This window comes from Procambarus clarkii, chromosome 37 (assembly GCF_040958095.1).
Source record: "Procambarus clarkii isolate CNS0578487 chromosome 37, FALCON_Pclarkii_2.0, whole genome shotgun sequence".
NCBI lineage: Eukaryota > Metazoa > Arthropoda > Malacostraca > Decapoda > Cambaridae > Procambarus > Procambarus clarkii.
The window spans coordinates 23,990,844-24,017,427 of record NC_091186.1 but is presented as its reverse complement, the minus strand read 5'-3'; the positions used below and the strand labels follow the sequence as shown (position 1 = coordinate 24,017,427).

General features: G+C 48.3%; 1 protein-coding gene across 6 annotated transcripts in view; it reads right to left on the bottom strand.

The window, feature by feature from the left end:
- RhoGAP100F (Rho GTPase activating protein at 100F) overlaps positions 1 to 26,584 on the bottom strand; it is a 424,062-nt gene that overhangs the window by 122,344 nt on the left and 275,134 nt on the right. The window contains exon 2 of one of the 6 annotated variants that reach the window (XM_069337265.1): positions 7,338 to 8,220. The exons of 4 other annotated variants lie outside the window; for them this stretch is intronic. In XM_069337265.1, the coding sequence (XP_069193366.1) occupies positions 7,338 to 7,382 (45 nt within the window). In that variant the 5' untranslated portion in view covers positions 7,383 to 8,220. Of the gene's footprint in view, positions 1 to 7,337; positions 9,181 to 26,584 lie in introns of those variants that run through there. One more of the 6 variants, XM_069337264.1, reaches the window with a different exon arrangement.

Below are 26,584 nucleotides of genomic sequence, written 5' to 3'. Positions count from 1 at the left end.
TAAAATATTACTACCACAAGCAGCTCCCACAATGGTCTACATCTTGGTTTGGAAATATTCCGGAGTTCACACATTTTAAAATGCGTCTGACGCAGTAGGCAAGGATAATCCTGGCCTGCCTCGACCAGGAGCTCCTTACGTGCCTTGACAAGCAACTTCTTTACGTGCCTTGACAAGCAACTCCTTTACGTGCCTTGACAAGCAACTCATTTACGTGCCTTGAGAAGGAGCTCATTTACGTGCCTTGAGAAGGAGCTCATTTACGTACCTTGACAAGGAGCTCCTTGTCGGGGCACTTACAGGACCTTTTTTAAATTCTTCAAGAGGCTCTGTAGGTACCTCGAGAATCAGTAGCAGTAGCAGCAGCTGTAGAAGTACGTACCTATCAGTATTTACCTATTAGTGACAGTCAGAGTGCAGGCGGGCACGGTGTAAAGCCCTAATTTGGGATCAGAATATATGCCTCAGGAACCGTAGAGGATTCAGCTGAATCCCAGGTTACATTGTTTTTAAGCTTCTCGTGGCTTAGTGGTTCATGGCGAGTGCTTGAGGAGGGGTACCCAGTGTGCAGGTTCGTATCTTCCTCATGGCTCTTACTGAGTTTCTCAACAGTAGCAGTAGCAACAGCAGTAGCAACAGCAGCAGCAGCAACAGCAGTAGCACCAGAAGCAGCAGCAACAGCAGCAGCAGCTATAAGAGTAGCACCATCTGCCGCCAGGGGCGCTGCACCATCTGCCGCCAGGGGCGCTGCGCCCTCTGCCACCACCACAAACCACAACATAAATAATAACTTTCTCTAGCGGATTATTGTTGCAACATGGCGGGGACACTCGTCCATCACACGCTAAAATACCTTGACTATTTTCGCGTTGGAGCCAAATTGGTGGTTCACAAAGGCTGCTACACGTTCCCGGGAACACCGAGGAGCTCCGGGGAACACATGAGAGCACCGGGGAGCACCGTTAAGCTCCGGGGAACACCAGAGAGTTCCTGGGAGCATCAGAAAGCTCCTGGGAGCATCAGAAAGCTCCAGGGCGCGCCGGGAGAGGGCGCAGCGCTCTCATCACTCAAATAAACCTTTTGATGAAACTTTCATGACACGGAATACATTTTCTATGAGATTATGCACGGGGTTACTATTTTATACACGCACCAAAAAAAGGCACGCGATATATCTCACATGACACAACACACCCGACACATTACACACGACACAACACGGCACATACATGACACAACACGTGAGACACAGTACATACGACACAACACAACACAAGTTACAGCAAATACGACACTTGACACAGCGAAGTACGACACAATAACACAGAGGAACGACAGAATATAATACGGGAAGGAGAGACCTACAAAAAAGCTAAAAGTGGGAGATGAATTGTTGAGAAAGACAGGAAAGCTAAGACAGAGAGAGAGAGAGAGAGAGAGAGAGAGAGAGAGAGAGAGAGAGAGAGAGAGAGAGAGAGAGAGGAGAGAGGAGAGGAGAGAGAGAGAGAGAGAGAGAGAGCTGTGTCATAACTCTCAAAGGTGATAATAAAGCAGGGAGAATTCCATTTGTTTTTAAACAAGATTCAAGGAAGAGGTAAAGAGGCCAAAATGAGCCCATTCAAGAGATGGGTGTGAAGAAATGTCCCTGTCTCACCCCCCACCACGTCCTCCTGCCCCTGTCTCACCCCCCACCACGTCCTCCCCTGCCCCTGTCTCACCCCCACCACGTCCCCCTGCCCCTGTCTCACCCCCACCACGTCCCCCTGTCCCTGTCTCACCCCCCCACCACGTCCTCCCCTGCCCCTGTCTCACCCCCACCACGTCCCCCTGTCCCTGTCTCACCCCCATCACGTCCCCCTGTCCCTGTCTCACCCCCACCACGTCCCCCTGCCTCTGTCTCACCCCCACCACGTCCCCCTGCCTCTGTCTCACCCCCACCACGTCCCCCTGCCCCTGTCTCATCCCCACTACGTCCCCCTGCCCCTGTCTCACCTCCACCACGTCCCCCTGCCCCTGTCTCACCCCCACCACGTCCCCCTGCCCCTGTCTCACCCCCACCACGTCCCCCTGCCTCTGTCTCACCCCCACCACGTCCCCCTGCCTCTGTCTCACCCCCACCACGTCCCCCTGCCTCTGTCTCACCCCCACCACATCCCCCTGCCCCTGTCTCACCCCCACCACGTCCCCCTGCCTCTGTCTTACCCCCACCACGTCCCCCTGCCTCTGTCTCACCCCCACCACGTCCCCCTGCCCCTGTCTCACCCCCACCACGTCCCCCCTGCCCCTGTCTCACCCCCACCACGTCCCCCTGCCCCTGTCTCACCCCCACCACGTCCCCCTGCCTCTGTCTCACCCCCACCACGTCCCCCTGCCCCTGTCTCACCCCCACCGCGTCCCCCTGCCCCTGTCTCACCCCCACCACGTCCCCCTGCCCCTGTCTCACCCCCACCACGTCCCCCTGCCCCTGTTCTCACCCCCACCACGTCCCCCTGCCCCTGTCTCACCCCCACCACGCCCCCTGCCCCCTGTCTCACCCCCACCACGCCCCCCTGCCCCCTGTCTCACCCCCACCACGTCCCCCTGCCCCTGTCTCACCCTCACCACGTCCCCCTGCCCCTGTCTCACCCCCACCACGTCCCCCTGCCCCTGTCTCACCCCCCACCACGTCCCCCTGCCCCTGTCTCACCCCCATCACGTCCCCCTGCCCCTGTCTCACCCCCACCACGTCCCCCTGCCCCTGTCTCACCCCCACCACGTCCCCCTGCCCCTGTCTCACCCCCACCACGTCCCCCTGCCCCTGTCTCACCCCCACCACGTCCCCCTGCCCCTGTCTCACCCCACCACGTCCCCCTGCCCTGTCTCACCCCCACCACGTCCCCCTGCCACAAGATCAGACAAGAATTTGGGAAATAATCTAATGACGAATGGCCCTTTATCTTTTTTTCTAACTCTTACATGCTATACTGTTCTATGAAAGATTGTTATGATGCCAAACTTTAGTTGAACCTCTCTTGTCAATCATCAAATCCTTATCCTAATCCCTTCCAAGGATTAGTCGTAATGGCTTGGCGCTTCCCCCCCCCCTGATAGTTCCCTTCCCTTCCTGAGCCTATTGGGTTCTATTATTTGTAACTGTGTATGGAGTATGGGGTCAGCCTCCACCACATCACCGTCTAATGCTTGCTATTTGCTAACTAACCTTGACACTGGACAAAAATTCTTTCTAATGTGTCTGTGGCTCATTTGGGTACGCATTTTCCACTTGTGTTTCCTTGTGCGAGTACTACCCGTATTAAATAGTCTGTCTTTATCTATCCTGTCAATTCCCTTGAGAATTTTGTATATGGTAAGCATGTCTCCTCCCTAACTCTTCTGTCGTCCGGCAACGTGAGGTTCAATTCACGCAGCCCTTCCTCATAATTTACACCTCGGAGTTCTGGAACTAATCCCGTGGCTATTACCTTCTTCAAATATGTCTTATGCTTAACTAGGTATATGGACTCCATGCTGGAGCCGGATACTTCAGGATTGGTCTGTCATATGTGGCATTCACGGTTTTAAAATATTCCTTACACATTTTCTAAAGTCGGCCTTGCATACGCCGCTGATGGAATCCTCTTTATATAAGCTTCAGGAGACAGTTTCGGTGTGATATCAATTCCAAGATCCATCTGTCTATCCGTTTCAAGAGGGACTTCGTGTCTTGTGTCTCTCTTCCTGTCCATCCACCAGGATTTTTTTTGAGATATATACAAGAGTTGTTACATTCTTGTACATTAAATATTCATTATTAATTCATTATTCATTAATTATTCATTATTATTCATTATTAATGATTCATTACTTAAGATACATATTCTTGAGTTAAACTCCAGTTGTCAGTTGTTGGTCCATCCCTTGAGTTTGCCGAGGTCATCTTGTAGCCTCTTGCTATCTTCCTCGGTCTTAATTCTTCTCACAATTTTTGCACCATCGGCAAACATTGAGAGTAAGGAGTCTATTCCTTATGAAAGATCGTTTACACATATCAAAAACAAGATAGGTCCAAGAAATGAACCCTTCGGGACTCCACTATAGACATCTTGCAACTCTGTGATCTCACCCCTCACAGAGACTCTGTCTTCTGTTGCTTAGATACTCCGTTATCCACTACAATACCTTCCATTCTATTCCCGCCTGCATCTTCACTTTATGCACTAGTCTCTTATTGGGTACTGTGTCAAAGGCTTTCTGGCAATCCAAAAATATGCAGTCTGCCCACCCTTCTCTTTATTGCCTACTTTTTATCGCCTGGTCCTAGAATTCTCTTAGACCTGTAAGGCAAGATGACTCCCTAGATGTTTTGCTAGTTTTTTCAAACAATCTTCTCCATCATCTTGTCCAACCATTTGGGCTGGACGGTAGAGCGACGGTCTCGTTTCATGCAGGTCGACATTTTATCCCAGACTGTTGAAGTGGTTGAGAACCATTGCTTTCCCACCGTCACATCCCAAATCCTTATCCTGGCTCCTTCCAAGTGCTATACAGTCGTAATAGCTTGGTGCTTTCCACTGATAATTTCCTCCCTTCATCACCTTGCATGGTATGCAAGTTAGGGGGTACTAGCCAGTAGTTCAGTGCCTCCTATCTTCGAAATTTCTGGCAGTTCTCCTGTTTCCTGTGACCCCGTTATACACCATTATGTTAAGTATAGAGTCTCCGCTCTCTCTTTTAGTATCCACGGTGAGATATAGTCTAGGACAACAGCCTTAGTTACAAACAACTGAAGCAAATGTTTTCTTACCTCACCACAGGTAATCTGGTAAATCGAGTTCTTGGACCCCGGTTTTCCATCCGCCGGTTGTCAAATGCAATGATTTCTGACCTATTTACCTATCCTATCTACCTTTAAAATTACAAATGGAGTTTGTTTCTACAACTTGCTCCTTTTGTCCATTGCATTTTCCCACTACTCTTACGCTCAGGGAAAACTTTCTAACATCTCTTTAACTCATTTGAATTTCAAGCTTCCATCTATATCCTCGTGTACTACTGGTATTCACTGTGAACATTTTCTCTGTTTTCACTATCGACTTGATAATGGTCCAGGACGGACCGAAACGTCGTCGTCTCCTCATTTTCTGGCGTGTGGTTTAGTCTCCACCATCAGTCCCCCCTAAGTATTTTATACGTCACTATCATGTACCCTCCTACCTCTTCTTTTTCCTAGCGTCGTCAGGTTAAGTTCCTACAGTCTCACTTCATACCCCATCCCTCACAATTCCGAGACAAGTCGACCAAACCACACACTAGAACGTGAAGGGACGACGACGTTTCGGTCCGTCCAGGACCATTTCTCAAGACGATTTCCGAGACAAACCTTGTTACGAACCCTCTGAACCTTTTCAAGTTTCCTTATTTAATTCTTTAGATGGGGGGGGGGGGGCTCGTCGATGGGGCGGTATACTCTAAAAACCGGTCACACGTAGGCAATGAACAGCGATCTAAATGCCTCCTTATTTAGGTTCCTGAATGATGTTCTAACTTTTGCTAGTGTAGAGTATGTTGCTGATAGTTATGGCATTTATGTGAGCCTCTGGAGTTAGGTTTGGTGTTATGCCCACTCCCAGGTCTCCTCTCGTTGTTATAAGAAGGCAGTTTCCCTTCCCCGTGTACTGTCCTCTTGGTGAGAGAGTGAGTGAGTGAGTGAGTGAGTGAGTGAGTGAGTGAGTGAGTGAGTGAGTGACTGAGTGAGTGAGTGAGTGACTGAGTGAGTGACTGAGTGAGTGAGTGAGTGAGTGAGTGAGTGAGTGAGTGAGTGAGTGAGTGAGTGAGTGAGTGAGTGAGTGAGTGAGTGACTGAGTGAGTGAGTGAGTGAGTGAGTGAGTGAGTGAGTGAGTGAGTGCGTAAGCGTCAGACGTGAGATTCCGGCCAAAGGTGGGCGGCTGAAGGGAGCCTCGCCCCAGGTGGGGGGAGGAGGAGCAAGGGGGAGGGGGGGGGATTAGGGGGTACCAGCTGCATGTACCACACCTGTCACCCAGCCAGCCCACACCTGTTAAGCAGATGATTGTCTCCAGGCTCAGCTGGCCTTAGGACGCCTGAGTTATCACTTGACAGATGTAACGCCCCAGACAAACTCTCCACTATATTATATATATATATATAGTAGTCAAGATCTTGGGTGATGGGCACGGAGGTAGCGCTTCACCAGCATACCTCTCTTGAGGTTATCTTGAGATGATTTCGGGGCTTAGCGTCCCCGCGGCCCGGTCCTCGACCGGGCCTCCTTTTTTGTTACACACCCCCAGGAAGCAGCCCGTAGCAGCTGTCTAACTCCCAGGTACCTATTTACTGCTAGGTAACCGGAGCATCAGGGGTGAAAGAAACATTTTTGCCCATTTGTCTCCCCCTCCACCGGGGATCGAACCCGGACCCCTCAGGACTACGAATCCGAAGCGTTGTCCACCCAGCTGTCAGGCGCCCTCCGCACAGATCATGAACTGTCATCGTCTGAAGGCTTTAGGCCAGAACTGAGTAATAAATACCATACTGTAAAGTGCTCTGAGAGCTCCTCATCGCTTATGAAGTGCTGCGGGATGTATTGAGCGCTGAGAGACTCGTAGCATATGAGCCTCCCAGTACGTCAGCTTTACGACCTCTTAACTCAATAAACTTTATACTCCCTTAACCAGGAAGTTAAGTGACCAGGCTACGAGGGGGGGGGGCCTCGTAGCCTGGTGGATAGCGCGCAGGACTCGTAATTCTGTGGCGCGGGTTCGATTCCCGCACGAGGCAGAAACAAATAGGCAAAGTTTCTTTCACCCTGAATGCCCCTGTTACCTAGCAGTAAATAGGTACCTGGGTGTTAGTCAGCTGTCACGGGCTGCTTCCTGGGGGTGGAGGCCTGGTCGAGGACCGGGCCGCGGGGACACTAAAGCCCCGAAATCATCTCAAGATAACCTCAAGAAGATAACCCCCGTAGAGTCCATCAACTTATACAACCAGTCCTCATCATACAGATGCCGACGACACAGAGCCAAGCAACACCATGCCATCTTATCAACTAGTCCTGGCACTCTTGAATTAAATGGTCTAAATGGTAAAATGTAAGACTAAAATATTGCAAAACATTAACATTTAAAAAAAAGAGACAAAAAAAAAAATGTGCGAGCAGGTGGATGTTGGTTTCTGACAGACTGAGAATCCTATCGTAAGTTCTCGCTGATGTCGCGTCTCGGTTCACGGGAGACGGGGGGGGGGAGGGGCAAGAAAGGGAGAGGAGGGAACGTCTTAAGGGTGAAAAGTCTTAAGGGGGAAAGTCTTAAGGGGGGGGGGAGGAAAGTCTGTTGGGAACCTACCTCGTCTAGGACTTCCGGCCGACACATGAAGGGGAAACAGGCCATTACACCTTCTTAACACCTTCGTCATCTAGGCCTCCGTGAACTGTTCGAATGGATACCTTAGCCTTAATGTTTTTCTCAGTTGATGGAGTGATCCGGGGGCCGAGAGGCGCGTCATGACCACACGGGAACCGCTGATGGGCCATCTGTTGCTGGGGGCCACATGGTGGGTCCTGCCCCACACTCCTGTGGGGCCCTCAGCACTAGGCTCCTGTGGGGCCCTCAGCACTAGGCTCCTGTGGGGCCCTCAGCACTAGGCTCCTGTGGGGCCCTCAGCACTAGGCTCCTGTGGGGCCCTCAGCACTAGGCTCCTGTGGGGCCCTCAGCACTAGGCTTCCACCATCACCTCTCTTCTTCGCCAGCAGAATTTTCACCTCACTTGTCAAATATTAGTTCGTACCTCGTTGCTCCACATGTCATAATGGCCAGAAATCCCTGTTAGCCATTAAAACAGGAGGTGGGAATCCGGTTACAAGATGCAGTAGTGTGTGGAAGATGAGGCGGAACGGTGAGGTGGAGACAGTCATGACAAGATGTTATCTTTTTTCACTCACCTCACCAGTCACTTGGTTCTCCGAGATTCCGGTAAAAACTATCACAGTCACTTTAATATTTGATTAAGACACTAATATCACTGGCATCGAGTATCTAGGTGAGGGGGACACTGACGAAGGGAAGTGCCGCGCGCCACTGACCCGTCACTAGGTCCTAGGAGGCACTGCTTCATGGCCTGGTCATACAGGGCCATACAGGGTCATACAGGGCCATACAGGGTCATACAGGGCCATACAGGGTCTTACTCGCCATCCACAATTTCCTTAGCAACTGCAGTGATCTGAGACTGAGATATGAGATGGGTGAGCATCACAGTGACACATCTAGGTACACTTTACTACAATATATCCAGCAGCAGGAACTGATCCCCCAAGACACATACCCACACACACACAACAGAAAGAATCCTCCACCCCCCCACCAAAAAAAAATTCTTTCTTCACATGTGTATCTCTAAACGCAATTCTGGAGCAACGTAGACATTCTTCAATGGCTCGTCACGTGTTATTTGGCAGATAGTGTCCGGTGAAGAAGTGTGGCGATAGTGGCGCCCTCGAAGCTGCTGCCGGGTTCAACGCCCATGTGAGCTGCCGCCGATTCTCACATGAATATCCTTCTGAAGCTTGTATACACAAGCTCACAATATGCTGCAACATTTTGTCTTCAACATATTGTCCAGCGGCCCCATAAAGGAGACTTAATTTGTTGTGTGGTAGGCGAGCGGTGGTGGTGGTGGAGCGAGGTGGGAGGGGTGTGTCAGGAGCTGTGTGCACTGCCTCACACACACACAAAGCTGTCGGGGTGGGTGTAGCCCGCAGCTTCCGCCTGCCCTGGTGGCCGGGCGGGGTGTGTGTTGCTCCACCTCGCTCAGCAGGACGAGAGGGGGAAGAGGAGGTGGTGCCGAAGATGAGCAACGGCGACCTCGGGGTTGACTGAGAGAGCGGCGCCCCGACTTGGTGTTTCCCAGTGAGTCAGCTGGACCCACTACCGCGCCCTGGTGCCTCACCGCGCATCCACCCGCCGCCTGCCTCACCCCACCGCCCCGCGCTTCTCACTGCCGCCGCCGCCAGACCTCGACTCTGGCACTCTACTTTAAACATCTTTCGCCGGGGAGGAGCTAAGACTCTCCCCCAGCTCGCTCCAGTCCCGCACCCTAACTCCTGCCCAACTTATCCAACCCTCATACCACCACAACTGCCACTTTTGTATTTTTTATATGATACAATCCTCTGAATATGTCTCTGTCTGAGGCTATTTTCATTACCCAGCCAGACACCGTCTGCCACTTGTCTAGTCTGCTCTCCCTCTCACTCTCTCCCACACTCTCTCGCGTCTCTCACACTCTCTTCTCTCACATTTCCGCCTTTCTCTCGTCGACCCCCTTCTCTGTCGGTCTCTCTTTCTCCTGCTTCTTATGTCTCCTCTGCTGCCTGTTGATTATATTCTGACAAACTTACACACACACACATTACATACACATATACTAGGGAGTGAGCTCGTGATGTCAATGCTTGCAGGTGATGCAACGCTAATTATAAATGTGAAAACAGAGGAAGACTGCAAAAAAGTTACAGGAGGACCTAGACAAACTTCAGGACCTGCCAAACAAATCGTTCCTGGAACTCGGTCCCAACCAGCGTTAGGTAATGAAGATAGGAGAGGGAGGGAGAGAGAGAGGAGACCAGAAGGGATCTACACCATAAGGGAAAGGCAACAACAGGAGTCGGAGAGAGAGATTTGGGAGTGGATATAGCTTCAACACTCAGACCAGAGGCACACATAAACAGGATACCATCGGCGGCATATAGGACGCTGATATATATATATATATATATATATATATATATATATATATATATATATATATATATATATATATATATATATATATATATATATATATGCGAACAAGCCTGAATGGTCCCCAGGACAATATGCAACTGAAAACTCACACCCCAGAAGTGACTCGAACCCATACTCCCAGAAGCCAAGCAACTGGTATGTACAAGACGCCTTAATCCACTTGACCATCACGACCGGACATAATGAGGTGATAGCCGAGGCTATTTGAACCACCCCACCGCCGGCACTCGGATAGTAATCTTGGGCATAGCATTTTACCAAATCACCTCATTCTTTGGGGCACACGTGAGGAACACAAATGCGAACAAGCCTGAATGGTCCCCAGGACAATATGCAACTGAAAACTCACACCCCAGAAGTGACTCGAACCCATACTCCCAGAAGCCAAGCAACTGGTATGTACAAGACGCCTTAATCCACTTGACCATCACGACCGGACATAATGAGGTGATAGCCGAGGCTATTTGAACCACCCCACCGCCGGCACTCGGATAGTAATCTTGGGCATAGCAGTTTTCAGTTGCATATTGTCCTGGGGACCATTCAGGCTTGTTCGCATTTGTGTTCCTCACGTGTGCCCCAAAGAATGAGGTGATTTGGTAAAATGCTATGCCCAAGATTACTATCCGAGTGCCGGCGGTGGGGTGGTTCAAATAGCCTCGGCTATCACCTCATTATGTCCGGTCGTGATGGTCAAGTGGATTAAGGCGTCTTGTACATACCAGTTGCTTGGCTTCTGGGAGTATGGGTTCGAGTCACTTCTGGGGTGTGAGTTTTCAGTTGCATATTGTCCTGGGGACCATTCAGGCTTGTTCGCATTTGTGTTCCTCACGTGTGCCCCAAAGAATGAGGTGATTTGGTAAAATGCTATGCCCAAGATTACTATCCGAGTGCCGGCGGTGGGGTGGTTCAAATAGCCTCGGCTATCACCTCATTATGTCCGGTCGTGATGGTCAAGTGGATTAAGGCGTCTTGTACATACCAGTTGCTTGGCTTCTGGGAGTATGGGTTCGAGTCACTTCTGGGGTGTGAGTTTTCAGTTGCATATTGTCCTGGGGACCATTCAGGCTTGTTCGCATTTGTGTTCCTCACGTGTGCCCCAAAGAATGAGGTGATTTGGTAAAATGCTATGCCCAAGATTACTATCCGAGTGCCGGCGGTGGGGTGGTTCAAATAGCCTCGGCTATCACCTCATTATGTCCGGTCGTGATGGTCAAGTGGATTAAGGCGTCTTGTACATACCAGTTGCTTGGCTTCTGGGAGTATGGGTTCGAGTCACTTCTGGGGTGTGAGTTTTCAGTTGCATATTGTCCTGGGGACCATTCAGGTTTGTTCGCATTTGTGTTCCTCACGTGTGCCCCAAAGAATGAGGTGATTTGGTAAAATGCTATGCCCAAGATTACTATCCGAGTGCCGGCGGTGGGGTGGTTCAAATAGCCTCGGCTATCACCTCATTATGTCCGGTCGTGATGGTCAAGTGGATTAAGGCGTCTTGTACATACCAGTTGCTTGGCTTCTGGGAGTATGGGTTCGAGTCACTTCTGGGGTGTGAGTTTTCAGTTGCATATTGTCCTGGGGACCATTCAGGCTTGTTCGCATTTGTGTTCCTCACGTGTGCCCCAAAGAATGAGGTGATTTGGTAAAATGCTATGCCCAAGATTACTATCCGAGTGCCGGCGGTGGGGTGGTTCAAATAGCCTCGGCTATCACCTCATTATGTCCGGTCGTGATGGTCAAGTGGATTAAGGCGTCTTGTACATACCAGTTGCTTGGCTTCTGGGAGTATGGGTTCGAGTCACTTCTGGGGTGTGAGTTTTCAGTTGCATATTGTCCTGGGGACCATTCAGGCTTGTTCGCATTTGTGTTCCTCACGTGTGCCCCAAAGAATGAGGTGATTTGGTAAAATGCTATGCCCAAGATTACTATCCGAGTGCCGGCGGTGGGGTGGTTCAAATAGCCTCGGCTATCACCTCATTATGTCCGGTCGTGATGGTCAAGTGGATTAAGGCGTCTTGTACATACCAGTTGCTTGGCTTCTGGGAGTATGGGTTCGAGTCACTTCTGGGGTGTGAGTTTTCAGTTGCATATTGTCCTGGGGACCATTCAGGCTTGTTCGCATTTGTGTTCCTCACGTGTGCCCCAAAGAATGAGGTGATTTGGTAAAATGCTATGCCCAAGATTACTATCCGAGTGCCGGCGGTGGGGTGGTTCAAATAGCCTCGGCTATCACCTCATTATGTCCGGTCGTGATGGTCAAGTGGATTAAGGCGTCTTGTACATACCAGTTGCTTGGCTTCTGGGAGTATGGGTTCGAGTCACTTCTGGGGTGTGAGTTTTCAGTTATATATATATATATATATATATATATATATATATATATATATATATATAAATATATATAGATATATATATATATATATATATATATATATATACATATATATATATATACATATATATATATAAGAACATGATGACCAGACCACACACACTAGAAGGTCTGCAATCGACTTGAGAATGGTCCAGGACGGACTGAAACGTCGTCGTCGTCCCTTCACCTTCTAGTGTGTGGTCTGGTCATCATACTTTAGCCACGTTATTGTGACTCATCGCCTGTATATAAGAACATCATTTAGAAACCTATATTAGGACTCCTTCGAGACAATCCATACCAATACTGGAATACGCAGCACCTTCATAGAATCCACACCATGTGAAGCCTAAGGTCAAAACTGAAAAGCAATAAAGGTTCGCAGTGACATTGGTGCCAGAGCTAAGAGCGTTGTTGACCACTCATACTCTGTACAGAGTGGTCAACGAGACGTTACAATAGACTTTATTAAAGACTACAATAGTCTTTATAGTTTCCCTATTGGCTTTAAGAAATGGGGGTGGGGCTTCTCCAAAGGCAGAGGCTCAGTTTTAATTTACTTGATTTCGCTCTTTACAGCCATAGTATGATGATTTAAACAAAAAATCTGCTAATTCTTCCAATTATCAGTGCATAGTGTGTTCAAATACTATAATAAATAATTGATCTTCAATTATCCCCCTTCACTCAGAAAATTAAAAAAATATATTATAGCTTCCCACTGGCTTTGAGAAAACCTTTGAAGCTGTGGAAAGATAGTTTATGTTGTTATGAACTATGATTCTCACTATGATTCTCACTATGATTCTCACTATGATTCTGACAGTGATTCTCACTATGATTCTGACAGTGATTCTCACTATGATTCTGACAATGATTCTCACTATGATTCTCACTATGATTCTCACTATGATTCTCACTATGATTCTGACAGTGATTCTCACTATGATTCTGACAGTGATTCTCACTATGATTCTGACAATGATTCTCACTATGATTCTGACAGTGATTCTCACTATGATTCTCACTATGATTCTGACAGTGATTCTCACTATGATTCTCACTATGATTCTGACAGTGATTCTCACTATGATTCTGCCAGTGATTCTCACTATGATTCTGACAGTGATTCTCACTATGATTCTGACAGTGATTCTCACTATGATTCTGACAGTGATTCTCACTATGATTCTCACTATGATTCTGACAGTGATTCTCACTATGATTCTCACTATGATTCTGACAGTGATTCTCACTATGATTCTGACAGTGATTCTCACTATGATTCTGACTATGATTCTGACAGTGATTCTCACTATGATTCTGACAGTGATTCTCACTATGATTCTCACTATGATTCTGACAGTGATTCTCACTATGATTCTCACTATGATTCTGACAATGATTCTCACTATGATTCTGACAGTGATTCTCACTATGATTCTGACTATGATTCTGACAGTGATTCTCACTATGATTCTCACTATGATTCTGACAGTGATTCTCACTATGATTCTGCCAGTGATTCTCACTATGATTCTCACTATGATTCTGACAGTGATTCTCACTATGATTCTGACAGTGATTCTCACTATGATTCTGACAGTGATTCTCACTATGATTCTCACTATGATTCTGACAGTGATTCTCACTATGATTCTGACAGTGATTCTCACTATGATTCTGACAGTGATTCTCACTATGATTCTGACAGTGATTCTCACTATGATTCTGACAGTGATTCTCACAATGATTCTGACAGTGATTCTCAATATGATTCTCACTATGATTCTGACAATGATTCTCACTATGATTCTGACAGTGATTCTCACTATGATTCTGACAATGATTCTCACTATGATTCTCACTCGCACAACATACATAAAGAACTGGACAGAAGCCTCTTAAGCATTAATAAACAACTGGTTCACGAATAGAAAACACAACACGCGAATCAGAAGATATTACAAAAAATTATATAACAGAGAACAACAAGAACAACCACTACAATAGCAACCTTCCCATACAGCTGTATTACAAATTCACTAAGAACTCACAGTATAAAACTGAAGAAAGAATAATTAAAGATATAACTTCACATGGAGTCAAACCGACAGGCCAAAGATTGGAATTCATTATTTGCTATAAAACAAAAGAAAACTGCTGATTTAATGCTTAAAAAACAGCCCCAATTAACAATATAATCTTCTCCAAACAGTAAACTGGGTATACCAGTTTACACGTCACTGTGAAGTAATCTTTGATCTACTTGTAATGGTATGACCATTATAAAGCTTTCGAGAAGCCTGACCTGCCATCTACAAGCTGGTGCCCCTAGAACCCATACGCAAGGTGTACATAACACAACACTCACTAGGAATATCCTAGTTTAACATACGACAATCTTGACACACTGACCAAAGGATTTAGATTGCTAGAAGCAATGATCAAGCCTGGTTGATCAGTCCAGCAACCAGGAGGCCTGGTCGACGACCGGGCCGCGGGGACGCTAAGCCCCGGAAGCACCTCAAGGTAACCTCAAGGTAAGCTATACACATCAGAGAACAAAAAGACCCACTTTAAATATAGAGAATAAAAACTCTGCTTCCTTGCCTACGCTCAGACCCAGACCTCGCCAAACAGCACCTTGCCTACGCTCAGACCCAGACCTCGCCAAACAGCACCTTGCCTACGCTCAGACCCAGACCTCGCCTGCGCTCAGACCCAGACCTCACCAAACAGCACCTTGCCTACGCTCAGACCCAGACCTCACCAAACAGCACCTTGCCTACGCTCAGACCCAGACCTCGCCAAACACCACCTTGCCTACGCTCAGACCCAGACCTCGCCAAACAGCACCTTGCCTACGCTCAGACCCAGACCTCGCCAAACAGCACCTTGCCTACGCTCAGACCCAGACCTCACCAAACAGCACCTTGCCTACGCTCAGACCCAGACCTCGCCAAACAGCACCTTGCCTACGCTCAGACCCAGACCTCGCCAAACAGCACCTTGCCTACGCTCAGACCCAGACCTCGCCAAACAGCACCTTGCCTACGCTCAGACCCAGACCTCACCAAACAGCACCTTGCCTACGCTCAGACCCAGACCTCACCAAACAGCACCTTGCCTACGCTCAGACCCAGACCTCGCCTGCGCTCAGACCCAGACCTCACCAAACAGCACCTTGCCTACGCTCAGACCCAGACCTCACCAAACAGCACCTTGCCTACGCTCAGACCCAGACCTCGCCAAACAGCACCTTGCCTACGATCAGACCCAGACCTCACCAAACAGCACCTTGCCTACGCTCAGACCCAGACCTCGCCTGCGCTCAGACCCAGACCTCACCAAACAGCACCTTGCCTACGCTCAGACCCAGACCTCACCAAACAGCACCTTGCCTACGCTCAGACCCAGACCTCGCCAAACAGCACCTTGCCTACGCTCAGACCCAGACCTCGCCAAACAGCACCTTGCCTACGCTCAGACCCAGACCTCGCCAAACAGCACCTTGCCTACGCTCAGACCCAGACCTCGCCAAACAGCACCTTGCCTACGCTCAGACCCAGACCTCACCAAACAGCACCTTGCCTACGCTCAGACCCAGACCTCACCAAACAGCACCTTGCCTACGCTCAGACCCAGACCTCGCCAAACAGCACCTTGCCTATGCTCAGACCCAGACCTCGCCAAACAGCACCGGATAACGACATCTCTACCGAGGTTTCCCCCGCCTACCCAGAGTACTAGAGTTTTACGCAACGTAAAATACAATGGTTGAATGGCCCTTTTTTCCTTTATTCTTGCGTTATTCCCTACCTCTTACCTATGCTTGAGTGGCCCCCATATTCTTTGGACTCTTCGCCCTCACTCCCTTGGAACTTCACCACTTCCAGGTGGATTTAACCCAAAATTGCCCCTGTTGTATTTATTCTTTACCTGAAGATGTTCCAGAGAGGAACAAAACGCTGTAGAATATAAATCCTTCAATAATTACAAGTTTCTTTACCATCAATTTTGGTAACGATTCTTCGTCTTAATACTGATAGCAAGAACACAGAAGCATAGAAAGCTACGTCTATAAGATCAACAAAGCCAGCAATATGGGTTTTGTATATATTTGACTGTAGTCACATGTATGAACTTGGATTCCCGGTAAATCTACCACTAACTGTTTCTAGTATAACTGAAAGTAGTCGTTTCCGGTTGAGCTAGAAGCTAGTAGTCTCCAGCAGCACTAACAATGATCGCTTGTGTGTGTGTGTGTGTGTGTGTGTGTGTGTGTGTGTGTGTGTGTGTGTGTGTGTGTGTGTGTGTGTGTGTGTGTGTGTGTGTGTGTGCAAAGTCAGTGAGCGAGCACAATTTCCTTCCATCAGCGTGAAAGACGTTGCAATCAATAGTTTTGCCAGATCTCTCTGACTAACTATGTTGTTGGCGAGCGCCTCCAGGAGCCAAGTCAATGGTTTCCGGGAGACGCCCGGCTCTCAGCACCTCTCAAGACTCAACATTCCTCAAGACTCAACTCTTCTCAAGACTCAACACTCCTCAAGGCTATCAATCAATCGCCTGGACTGTGGTGAGTGCACATCTTAGTTTTGCTGCTCCTTAACGGCACATGTGCACATGAGAAGAAAAAGAAGAGGCGGTATAAACCGCGTCTCTGAGCCTGATTATGTTCCTTGGATGACAGTCCATCAGGCCCCGACGTCTGGCTCCTCAGCCCAAGACTTGAGTCAGGAGTCACCGACTCCGGCTCGACTGTTACGTGAAACTTGCGTCGAAGAACGGATTAGGTAAGTGTTTGACCTTGAGACGTCTGTGGTAGCCCTGACGACCAGGAGTGTAGCCCCCAAGACCATGCCTGGCCAGCAGGAGAGTATAGCCCCCCAGACCATGTCTGGCCAGCAGGAGAGTATAGCCCCCCAGACCATGTCTGGCCAGCAGGAGAGTGTAGCCCCCCAGACCATGTCTGGCCAGCAGGAGAGTATAGCCCCCCAGACCATGTCTGGCCAGCAGGAGAGTATAGCCCCCCAGACCATGTCTGGCTAGCAGGAGAGTGTAGCCCCCCCAGACCATGTCTGGCCAGCAGGAGAGTATAGCCCCCCAGACCATGTCTGGCCAGCAGGAGAGTGTAGCCCCCCAGGACATGTCTGGCCAGCAGGAGAGTGTAGCCCCCCCAGACCATGTCTGGCCAGCAGGAGAGTATAGCCCCCCAGACCATGTCTGGCCAGCAGGAGAGTGTAGCCCCCCAGACCATGTCTGGCCAGCAGGAGAGTATAGCCCCCCAGACCATGTCTGGCCAGCAGGAGAGTGTAGTCCCCCAGGACATGTCTGGCCAGCAGGAGAGTGTAGCCCCCCAGACCATGTCTGGCCAGCAGGAGAGTGTAGTCCCCCAGGACATGTCTGGCCAGCAGGAGAGTGTAGCCCCCCAGGACATGTCTGGCCGCTGGGGTGAGTCACCGTCTCAAGGTTACCCTGTCACTCACAGCCGCCATCTTTAAAAATCTTGAAGCCAACATGTAAATACAATACACCAGAAGAGAGGGTTGTTCACCCACTACAATTCCACGAATACACGAAACGGAGGTCACAGGTACGACTCCCGGGTAGAGTTTGAAGTCTGAGCACGTCTCCTTACACCTGATGTCTCGATTCACTTTGTGTGTAAATAGACATAACAGAGTTAGTCGATTGTTGTGAGCTGAATCCGGCAGAAGGTCAATATATAAAGTGAGGGATGAGCAGCAGGTGATGTGTTGAATGCCAGGTGAGATGTGCTGAGTGAGCTAGAGTGAGCTAGAGGTCGAGTTCCGGCGTCATGTCGCACTAATTAACAAACTCATCTGACACAATTCTTGGCAGAGCTTTGGAAAACAAATCATTTAGTTAAATAACTGCTGGAGAGGATTCACACTCGCGGTGGGCCATTAATGTTCAATTATAAAAGTGCTCCGCTCATCGGAGCTAGGAACACACACACACACACACACACACACACACACACACACACACACACACACACACACACACACACACACACACACACACACACACACACACTTAAACAGCAACACACAGCTCTTGGCTTCCAGCTAACAAACACAAACCCATAACCAAATAAGCATAAAACCACTGCAAGGCTCCAACACCAGTCATACAGGACCACAACACTCCACAGGGACAAGGACACACCAGTAGTAATGAACAATATTTCAACTAAAACACGTACATGCGGATGGTATAGCGCACAAATCAGAGAAACTCCAGGAGAAAGTTACAGGAAGATACAACTGTACGTATAAATTTCATGAATCATTCCTGATGCAGTCTTTCCATAGGGCTGTCAGGTATTAAAGGGAGAAATAGAGAGGGGTGGAAGTAGCATTGCTAACGAAAATGTATTGAAGATTTTTTATGGCTACTCCACATGACTACATCACTGCCCCGGTCAGAACAGAGAACAACATTGGTCATATTGAGCCCCTAGGGAGGCCCAGAGAAGAGCACACCAGGAGCTAAGCGGTCAAAGAGAGCGGTCATGGTAGCAAGTGAATGGAGGACACAGTTACCATTACTCGGGGATTTTAAACACAGGGGAAAAATGACTGGGGGAATGATGGATCGTGGATGTGAATGATAAAATAGTGGATGCTATTAATAGATGCTGTCTAAAGTAACACATAACACAGACACTAAAGGGGGGAAAGAGCGAGACTGATCCCACAACATTAAAACAGTCGTGTTTCTATAGTGAGGTGAGCAACTGGTCTAATAACAATCATCACCGTAAGATCCACTCTCCAGTAGCCTGGGCACACCAGGCTGGAACCCCACTGAGACAACCCACGTACAAAAGACCTCCAGGGACATGCAACAACACTGGTTCCTGAACCGAGGGAACTGACCTATAGTGAAAGGCTGACAGAACTCAACCCACAGTGTTGCAACTACCGACACTTTGCACCATGTTCGATCACAATCTTTCTCTTTTCTGACCGTCTGTCCCTCCCCCCCCCCCCATGGATCTCCTTCTTCTCCGAGGAGTTGTCCTGCAGCCCAAGAGGACTGGAGAGAAATACCCTTGATCACTCATGCTTGAAGTGTAAGCCTCAAGTAAGGCCACTTGACGGGGCAAGTACGAGGAACTTTTGATGAAAACGATCGTCTGAAGACGACCTGAGGACGACTGAGGACGACCGGAGGACGACTGAGGGACGACACACCGTAGACCTGATTCAACGCGGACATGTGACGACAACATTGCTGTTGGGAAGAAGTGAGGGATTCTGGGAACCTCTTTCTTCCCACTGATGACCCGCAGCCCGTCTCCTGGAACCTCTGGGAACCTTGGCTAACAAAATACCCGGTATGAAAATGTTTCTCTAACTGAACAAAGCCCAATTCCCAACTGCAGTGTTTATCAGCTATGTTTTATGTTCATCTCATCCCGTTCTGGCCTGGTCTCCACGGGTGCTGGGCCGCAACAGTTGAACGGGGGTAAACGGAATAAATCATTAGCGTGGGACTGCATCATTGCTGTAGGAGGCTGTCCGCAAGCTTCAGTGCTGTGGGAGACCGTTTTCACGCGTACGGTTGCCGTGGGAGGCCATTTTCACGCGTATGGTTACTGTGGGAGACTGTTTTCACGCGTATGATTGCTGTGGGAGACCGTTTTCACGCGTACGGTTGCCGTGGGAGGCCGTTTTCACGCGTATGGTTGCTGTGGGAGACCGTTTTCACGCGTATGGTTGCTGTGGGAGACCGTTTTCACGCGTATGGTTGCTGTGGGAGACCGTTTTCACGCGTATGGTTGCTGTGGGAGACCGTTTTCACGCGTATGGTTGCTGTGGGAGACCGTTTTCACGCGTATGGTTGCTGTGGGAGACCGTTTTCACGCGTACGGTTGCCGTGGGAGGCCGTTTTCACGCGTATGGTTGCTGTGGGAGACCGTTTTCACGCGTACGGTTGCCGTGGGAGGCCGTTTTCACGCGTATGGTTGCTGTGGGAGACCGTCTACACAACCCGTTCACGCGGCTCGCTGTGCTGAACAGAAACAGTTTTTAAGCCTCGTGCTTCCCTGAGGCCAAGGCGACATACTATTGTACTTTCTTTACAAGTTTGTTTAGACCACAAACAAACGTGGAGAGAGTTGAAGCCAGGTGCCTCAAGGTACGGTCCTAGTACCTTCCCTCCTCCTCCTCCTAGTCGCAGAAGACATAGGTCTTCAACCCACAGTTTCTAGACAATCCTTCGCGGTCGACGCCAAAATTAAGTCTGGAAATTGAAGCAGCGGAACAAAAAACTGTATTCAGATGTCAACAAAGGTCTACCAATGGACAAAATAATATGATATTCATCGTGATCAAATGAAGACCTAAAGAGAAGTGCAAGATTAGAAGGCTCAGTGATACGTTACGTTAATGTGATTTCTCTGTGCAAGGCTCAGCGCTTGACCCCAGGAGCATCATAGTCAAAGATCTCAGACAAAAAATATTGTCAAAAGACCTAATCTTCAGAAGGGGCTACAAAGCTAACACAGCAACAGAGGCGCACATGAAAGGGTGGATAATGAGAACCAACACAACAGTGGATATATATATATATATATATATATATATATATATATATATATATATATATATATATATATATATATATATATATATATATATATATATATATATATATATATAACGCAAAAACTGCTGCAACTGCATGAAGGCTCTCAAATTATATTCCGGAAACAAAGAGAAATATAACACGTGGATATTTCAGGAAAGTCTGGTACCAAACCTGCAAGAGATTACAATATACTGGAGTGAGGGACATGGTGGGAAGAACGCAACAAATCTAGGGACAGTCGGAGTGCCAGAGAGAGACAGAGAGAGAATTAGAGAGAGCCGTGTAAACATCAGAGAACCACAACTCTTTAACCTTTCTCTTAACAAATAAAGCAGCCTCAGACACTAGGCAATCACCGAGGCTACCCCTCTGACACAAGAACAATGAGAATCGTCCAATACACACACACACACACACACACACACACACACACACACACACACACACACACACACACACACACACACACACACACACACACATACACACACACATACACACACACACACACACACACACACACACACACACACACACACACACACACGAACCATTTCTTCAGTGACACTTAAAACGGAGAATACATTATTTTCCTCTCCCAACATCATCCCTCTGGCCGTCTCAACAACCCAGCGAGGGAGGAGCTCCGCGCCACTCCAACACGTTTCCATCATTACTCATAAGATTATGATCTGATAATTGGTAACTGTACCATCTGGTGCCTGTACCACCTGGTGCGTGTACCACCTGCTGCCTGTACCACCTGGTGCGTGTACCACCTGCTGCCTGTACCACCTGGTGCGTGTACCACCTGCTGCCTGTACCACCTGCTGCCTGTACCACCTGCTGCCTGTACCACCTGCTGCCTGTACCACCTGCTGCCTGTACCACGCCAGGCAGCGCACAAGGGTATCACTCGCAGGAACACCTGTGAACCTGGGGACAAATGCGCTGAAGCGTTGTGTGTGTGTGTGTGTAAGCTGTTCCCCACATTAAGCTGCTCCCTTCACAGGGACACACAACCAGTGTATCTAGCAGAGCCCTCCTCTCTCGTGCTGACGAGCCCTCTGCCCTCTGGCCCTCGGGTACTTACTCCCACCTGATCTCTGCAGGTTCCTGACATCCCCAGTTCCCCACACTCTGCCCACTCACTGCAGGAGGAGTCACTGGGAAGGCCCAGTTCCCCACACCCTGCCCACCCACCGAGGGAGGAGTCACTGGGAAGGCCCAGTTCCCCACACCCTGCCCACCCACTGCAGGAGGAGTCACTGGGAAGGCCCAGTTCCCCACACCCTGCCCACCCACTGCTGGAGGAGTCACTGGGAAGACCCAGTTCCCCACACCCTGCCCACCCACTGCTGGAGGAGTCACTGGGAAGACCCAGTTCCCCACACCCTACCCACCCACTGCAGGAGGAGTCACTGGGAAGACCCAGTTCCCCACACCCTGCCCACCCACTGCTGGAGGAGTCACTGGGAAGACCCAGTTCCCCACACCCTGCCCACCCACTGCTGGAGGAGTCACTGGGAAGGCCCAGTTCCCCACACCCTGCCCACCCACTGCTGGAGGAGTCACTGGGAAGACCCAGTTCCCCACACCCTGCCCACCCACTGTTGGAGGAGTCACTGGGAAGACCCAGTTCCCCACACCCTGTCCACCCACTGCAGGAAGTCCCAGTGAGAAGAACCATTAGGTTTTACAACATGTCAGCACACCTCACATTTAACTATTACGATAGCGGGTAACATAACAATGACACTGTTATGATATTGCACAATGAGAGTAAGTTATTTAGGGGGACAACACAGTTGTCAAGGCTGGACATTGTAGGATAATGCAAGCGTTGCTGCCTACGACTTTATGTCTCACGGCTCGTGCATCCTCATGTCTTCCTGTATCTACAGGTGACGGTGTCTGGATAATGTTATTCAGTTGAAATAAAATGATTTGCCATTTCATGCAACCTAAGTTTAGATCTCTCTATAGCTATATTTTCTATATTTTTGCTGGCTATATTTTCACGCAGTCTGAAATGAAATGATCTTGTATCGATCTACATTTCAGATCATCTAGATTCCCCTCCCCCCCCCCCCATCCCTATAGGTAGAGCGACTGTCTCGCTTCATGTAAGTCGGCGTTCAATCCCCGACCGTCCAAGTGGTTGGGCACCATTCCTCCCCCCCCCCGTCTCATCCCATATCCTTATCTTGACCACTTCCAAGTGCCATATCCCTCCCTAGGAGGGAGGAAATTACCCCTAGGATTTCCCCATACAAGCTGAACGGCAAGAGATACATGTGACCAAGTCGTTTTAAAGTTGTGACAGCATCTGCCAGACCTCTTATTGTGTTACTTGCCTCATACAAGCGTTTTGTTCGGCACTTTTCATTGTGAAAAACAACAGGTCTCCTAGTTTATTTTTTGCACTATTCTACTTTATTTCAATTCATAAACAAATGAGTTCTCGTTTATTTATTTAGGATTCTGTATGACACCTAAAAAGCAGTCCCAATGTGTGAAGGGAGCCACAACAATGTGATCGATCCCCCTTACATGTCTATATCTGACTTCATATCTATATCTGGCTTCAGCGACAAACGCGCTGCAATGTAACTTTTTTTAAGCTATTTAGGGCTAGTAATGAGGAGATGAGGTTGGAGTTAATTAACCTGTCTATTACAGTGTTTTCAATCATTGTGAGGATATTATCAGGGGGGGAAAGCGCCAAGCCATTCTGACTATATAGCACTGGGAAGGGGGGTCAGGATAAGGATTTGGGATGGAACTGGGGTTAGGAATGATGCCCAGCCCCTTGGACGGTCGGGGATTGAACGCCGACCTGCATGAAGCGAGACCGTCTTGAACGCTTCAAGAATCGTCAGCAATGCACAAAATCGACTTTTTCCTCTATACTATAAATTATTATGCCTGAAAAATTACTCAATATAACTAATACGTCTCATTTTGTGCGCTATGATCTCCCCAACGTGCAAATTACAAGGTACAAGGAAAAAATATCGGCTCACAATTAATCAGGTTTTCTAGGGATCAATAGCTTAGGTCAGGTGGGTTGATTAGGTTGGTACGTTTGTGGTTAGATTAGCACTCAACAACCTGTACGTTGTGGCAAATCAAGAGAAGGCTATATAGATATGTCTATATAAATTAGTATATTTTGGTAGCAGTCTTTCTTGTAAACATATGTTGTTAAATATGTCCGAAAAAGTAAGATTAATAATTCTAACACGAATTTTCTCAATATTTCTTATGTTTCTTTTTACTGTCGATGGTAACTGAAAAATCAATTCTCCAAAATTCATTTTTATTTCTAGTCCGACGCGACGCTTGAATGCGTTTCGTAATAACTTATTACATTTTCAAAGACTTTAGTTTACACACACACAACTGTAACCTGAAAACACTTAACAGAGTTTTACTATATAAATCTATATCAATATGCCTATAGATATCAATATCGTTTGCCTGGGAGCTGAATAACAAAACAACTCAGACCACAGCAATAACCTACATTGATATTTACTTGAATCAACATCATCCTGGTCGTTCAGAGATCAACATTTATTCTCTTAATCCTAACTTGATCTCAGATGGAGGTAAATATGCAACCTCCAGGGGCCTCGCCCTCCTCCACCAGCTTCCAAACATGAAGGAAGATGCTTATAGCGAAGCGTTTTCCCACTCATGGTAACCCCTAAGCCATTACAGGGTTAGTGGTGTTTCTCCTCGACGGCTCGAGAGAGAGAGAGAGAGAGAGAGAGAGAGAGAGAGAGAGAGAGAGAGAGAGAGAGAGAGAGAGAGAGAGAGAGAGAGAGAGGGAGAGAGAGAGAGGCGTCGCCTATGGTAACTTATGGTGTGGCCATCATCTTGGGGAACTGCATGGTCGGTACACAAACGATGGCCGGGTATCGTGCGAAGTTGGTGTTCGTTTCCCGATGGTCTAAGTGGTTGGGAGCCACTCCTTTGCTCCGTCCCTCATATCCCAGCTCCTTGTGTTCATATCCCAGCTCCTTGTGCTCATATCCCAGCTCCTTGTGCTCATATCCCAGCTCCTTGTCCTCATATCCCAGCTCCTTGTGTTCATATCCCAGCTCCTTGTGCTCATATCCCAGCTCCTTGTGTTCATATCCCAGCTTCTTGTGTTCATATCCCAGCTTCTTGTGTTCATATCCCAGCTCCTTGTGTTCATATCCCAGCTTCTTGTGTTCATATCCCAGCTTCTTGTGCTCATATCCCAGCTCCTTGTGTTCATATCCCAGCTCCTTGTCCTCATATCCCAGCTCCTTGTCCTCATATCCCAGCTCCTTGTGTTCATATCCCAGCTCCTTGTGCTCATATCCCAGCTTCTTGTGTTCATATCCCAGCTTCTTGTGCTCATATCCCAGCTCCTTGTGTTCATATCCCAGCTCCTTGTCCTCATATCCCAGCTCCTTGTCCTCATATCCCAGCTCCTTGTGCTCATATCCCAGCTCCTTGTGCTCATATCCCAGCTCCTTGTGTTCATATCCCAGCTCCTTGTGTTCATATCCCAGCTCCTTGTGTTCATATCCCAGCTCCTTGTGCTCATATCCCAGCGCCTTGTGCTCATATCCCAGCTCCTTGTCCTTATATCCCAGCTCCTTGTCTACATTCTCCAAAATTTATATATAAATATACTGGCTTAGCAATTTATCTTGAATAACCTTATGTCGTTTGTTAATTTTTTTGCAGAAGTTAGAAGACGTCCAATATAGTTTTGTCTTCAGAAATGGGTATAACTTTATTACCTGTGTACCTGATGCCCACAACTACAATAATAATTACTTTCTCAATGATAAAGAAGCAATTCTTCAGCCTCTCGGTAAATTTGTAGGATTGAGCATCTCTGCCAAAGGATTTTGGCCTCCAAAAAACCACTCTAGCGGTAGCCCCCTTCAATCATATAGAATGTGTAGACGATTTTGATGATATATGTAAATTTTGGACAAATACATGACCCTTTGTCTGAATATAACCTGACTTCTTAAATGGATCAAGTGTTTGCGGACGCGGCTCTTGTTCAATACAAGATATTAATTCCTCCTCTTATTGATCGACTCAGCACTCGTTAGTGGACTACACTTCCAGTATTGTAGCCTATCCCTACATGGCTCTGATTGATTTAGTGTTAAACTCTGTAGGTTGGGCCGTTCGCTTGTGTCAATCATCCCCGTATGTGCATCCAAATTCTTTTCAATGCTCTTTCAGCCGTCGGAGACTCCTGCAAGTCGTGACTCCTGTATTCTTGAGGTTATCTTGAGATGATTTCGGGGCCTTTAGTGTCCCCGCGGCCCGGTCCTCGACCAGGCCTCCACCCCCAGGAAGCAGCCCGTGACAGCTGACTAACACCTCGGTACCTATTTAACTGCTAGGTAACAGGGGCATAGGGTGAAAGAAACTCTGCTCATTGTTTCTCGCCGGCGCCTGGGATCGAACCCAGGACCACAGGATCACAAGTCCCGCGTGCTGTCCGCTCGGCCGACCTGCTCACCGACTATTGTTGTCGTAACATATCAGTCACCTCCACAGTCTTTGCTGAACTCATTCATTTGAAACCTCACTAATTCTCCAGGTCACACACTCGGGGCTGCTCTCCTTTCTTCTTTTTCCTCTGATCAATAGTTCTCCCTTCACCTACTTTCTTTCTTATATTCTTTTTTTTTAAAGAACAGTGTTGAGTCGATGCTCAACCTTACAACTTAGCTTATTATTCTTGTGCACCTAGCAGCTATGGAAGGTTGTGTATCTCCCATAC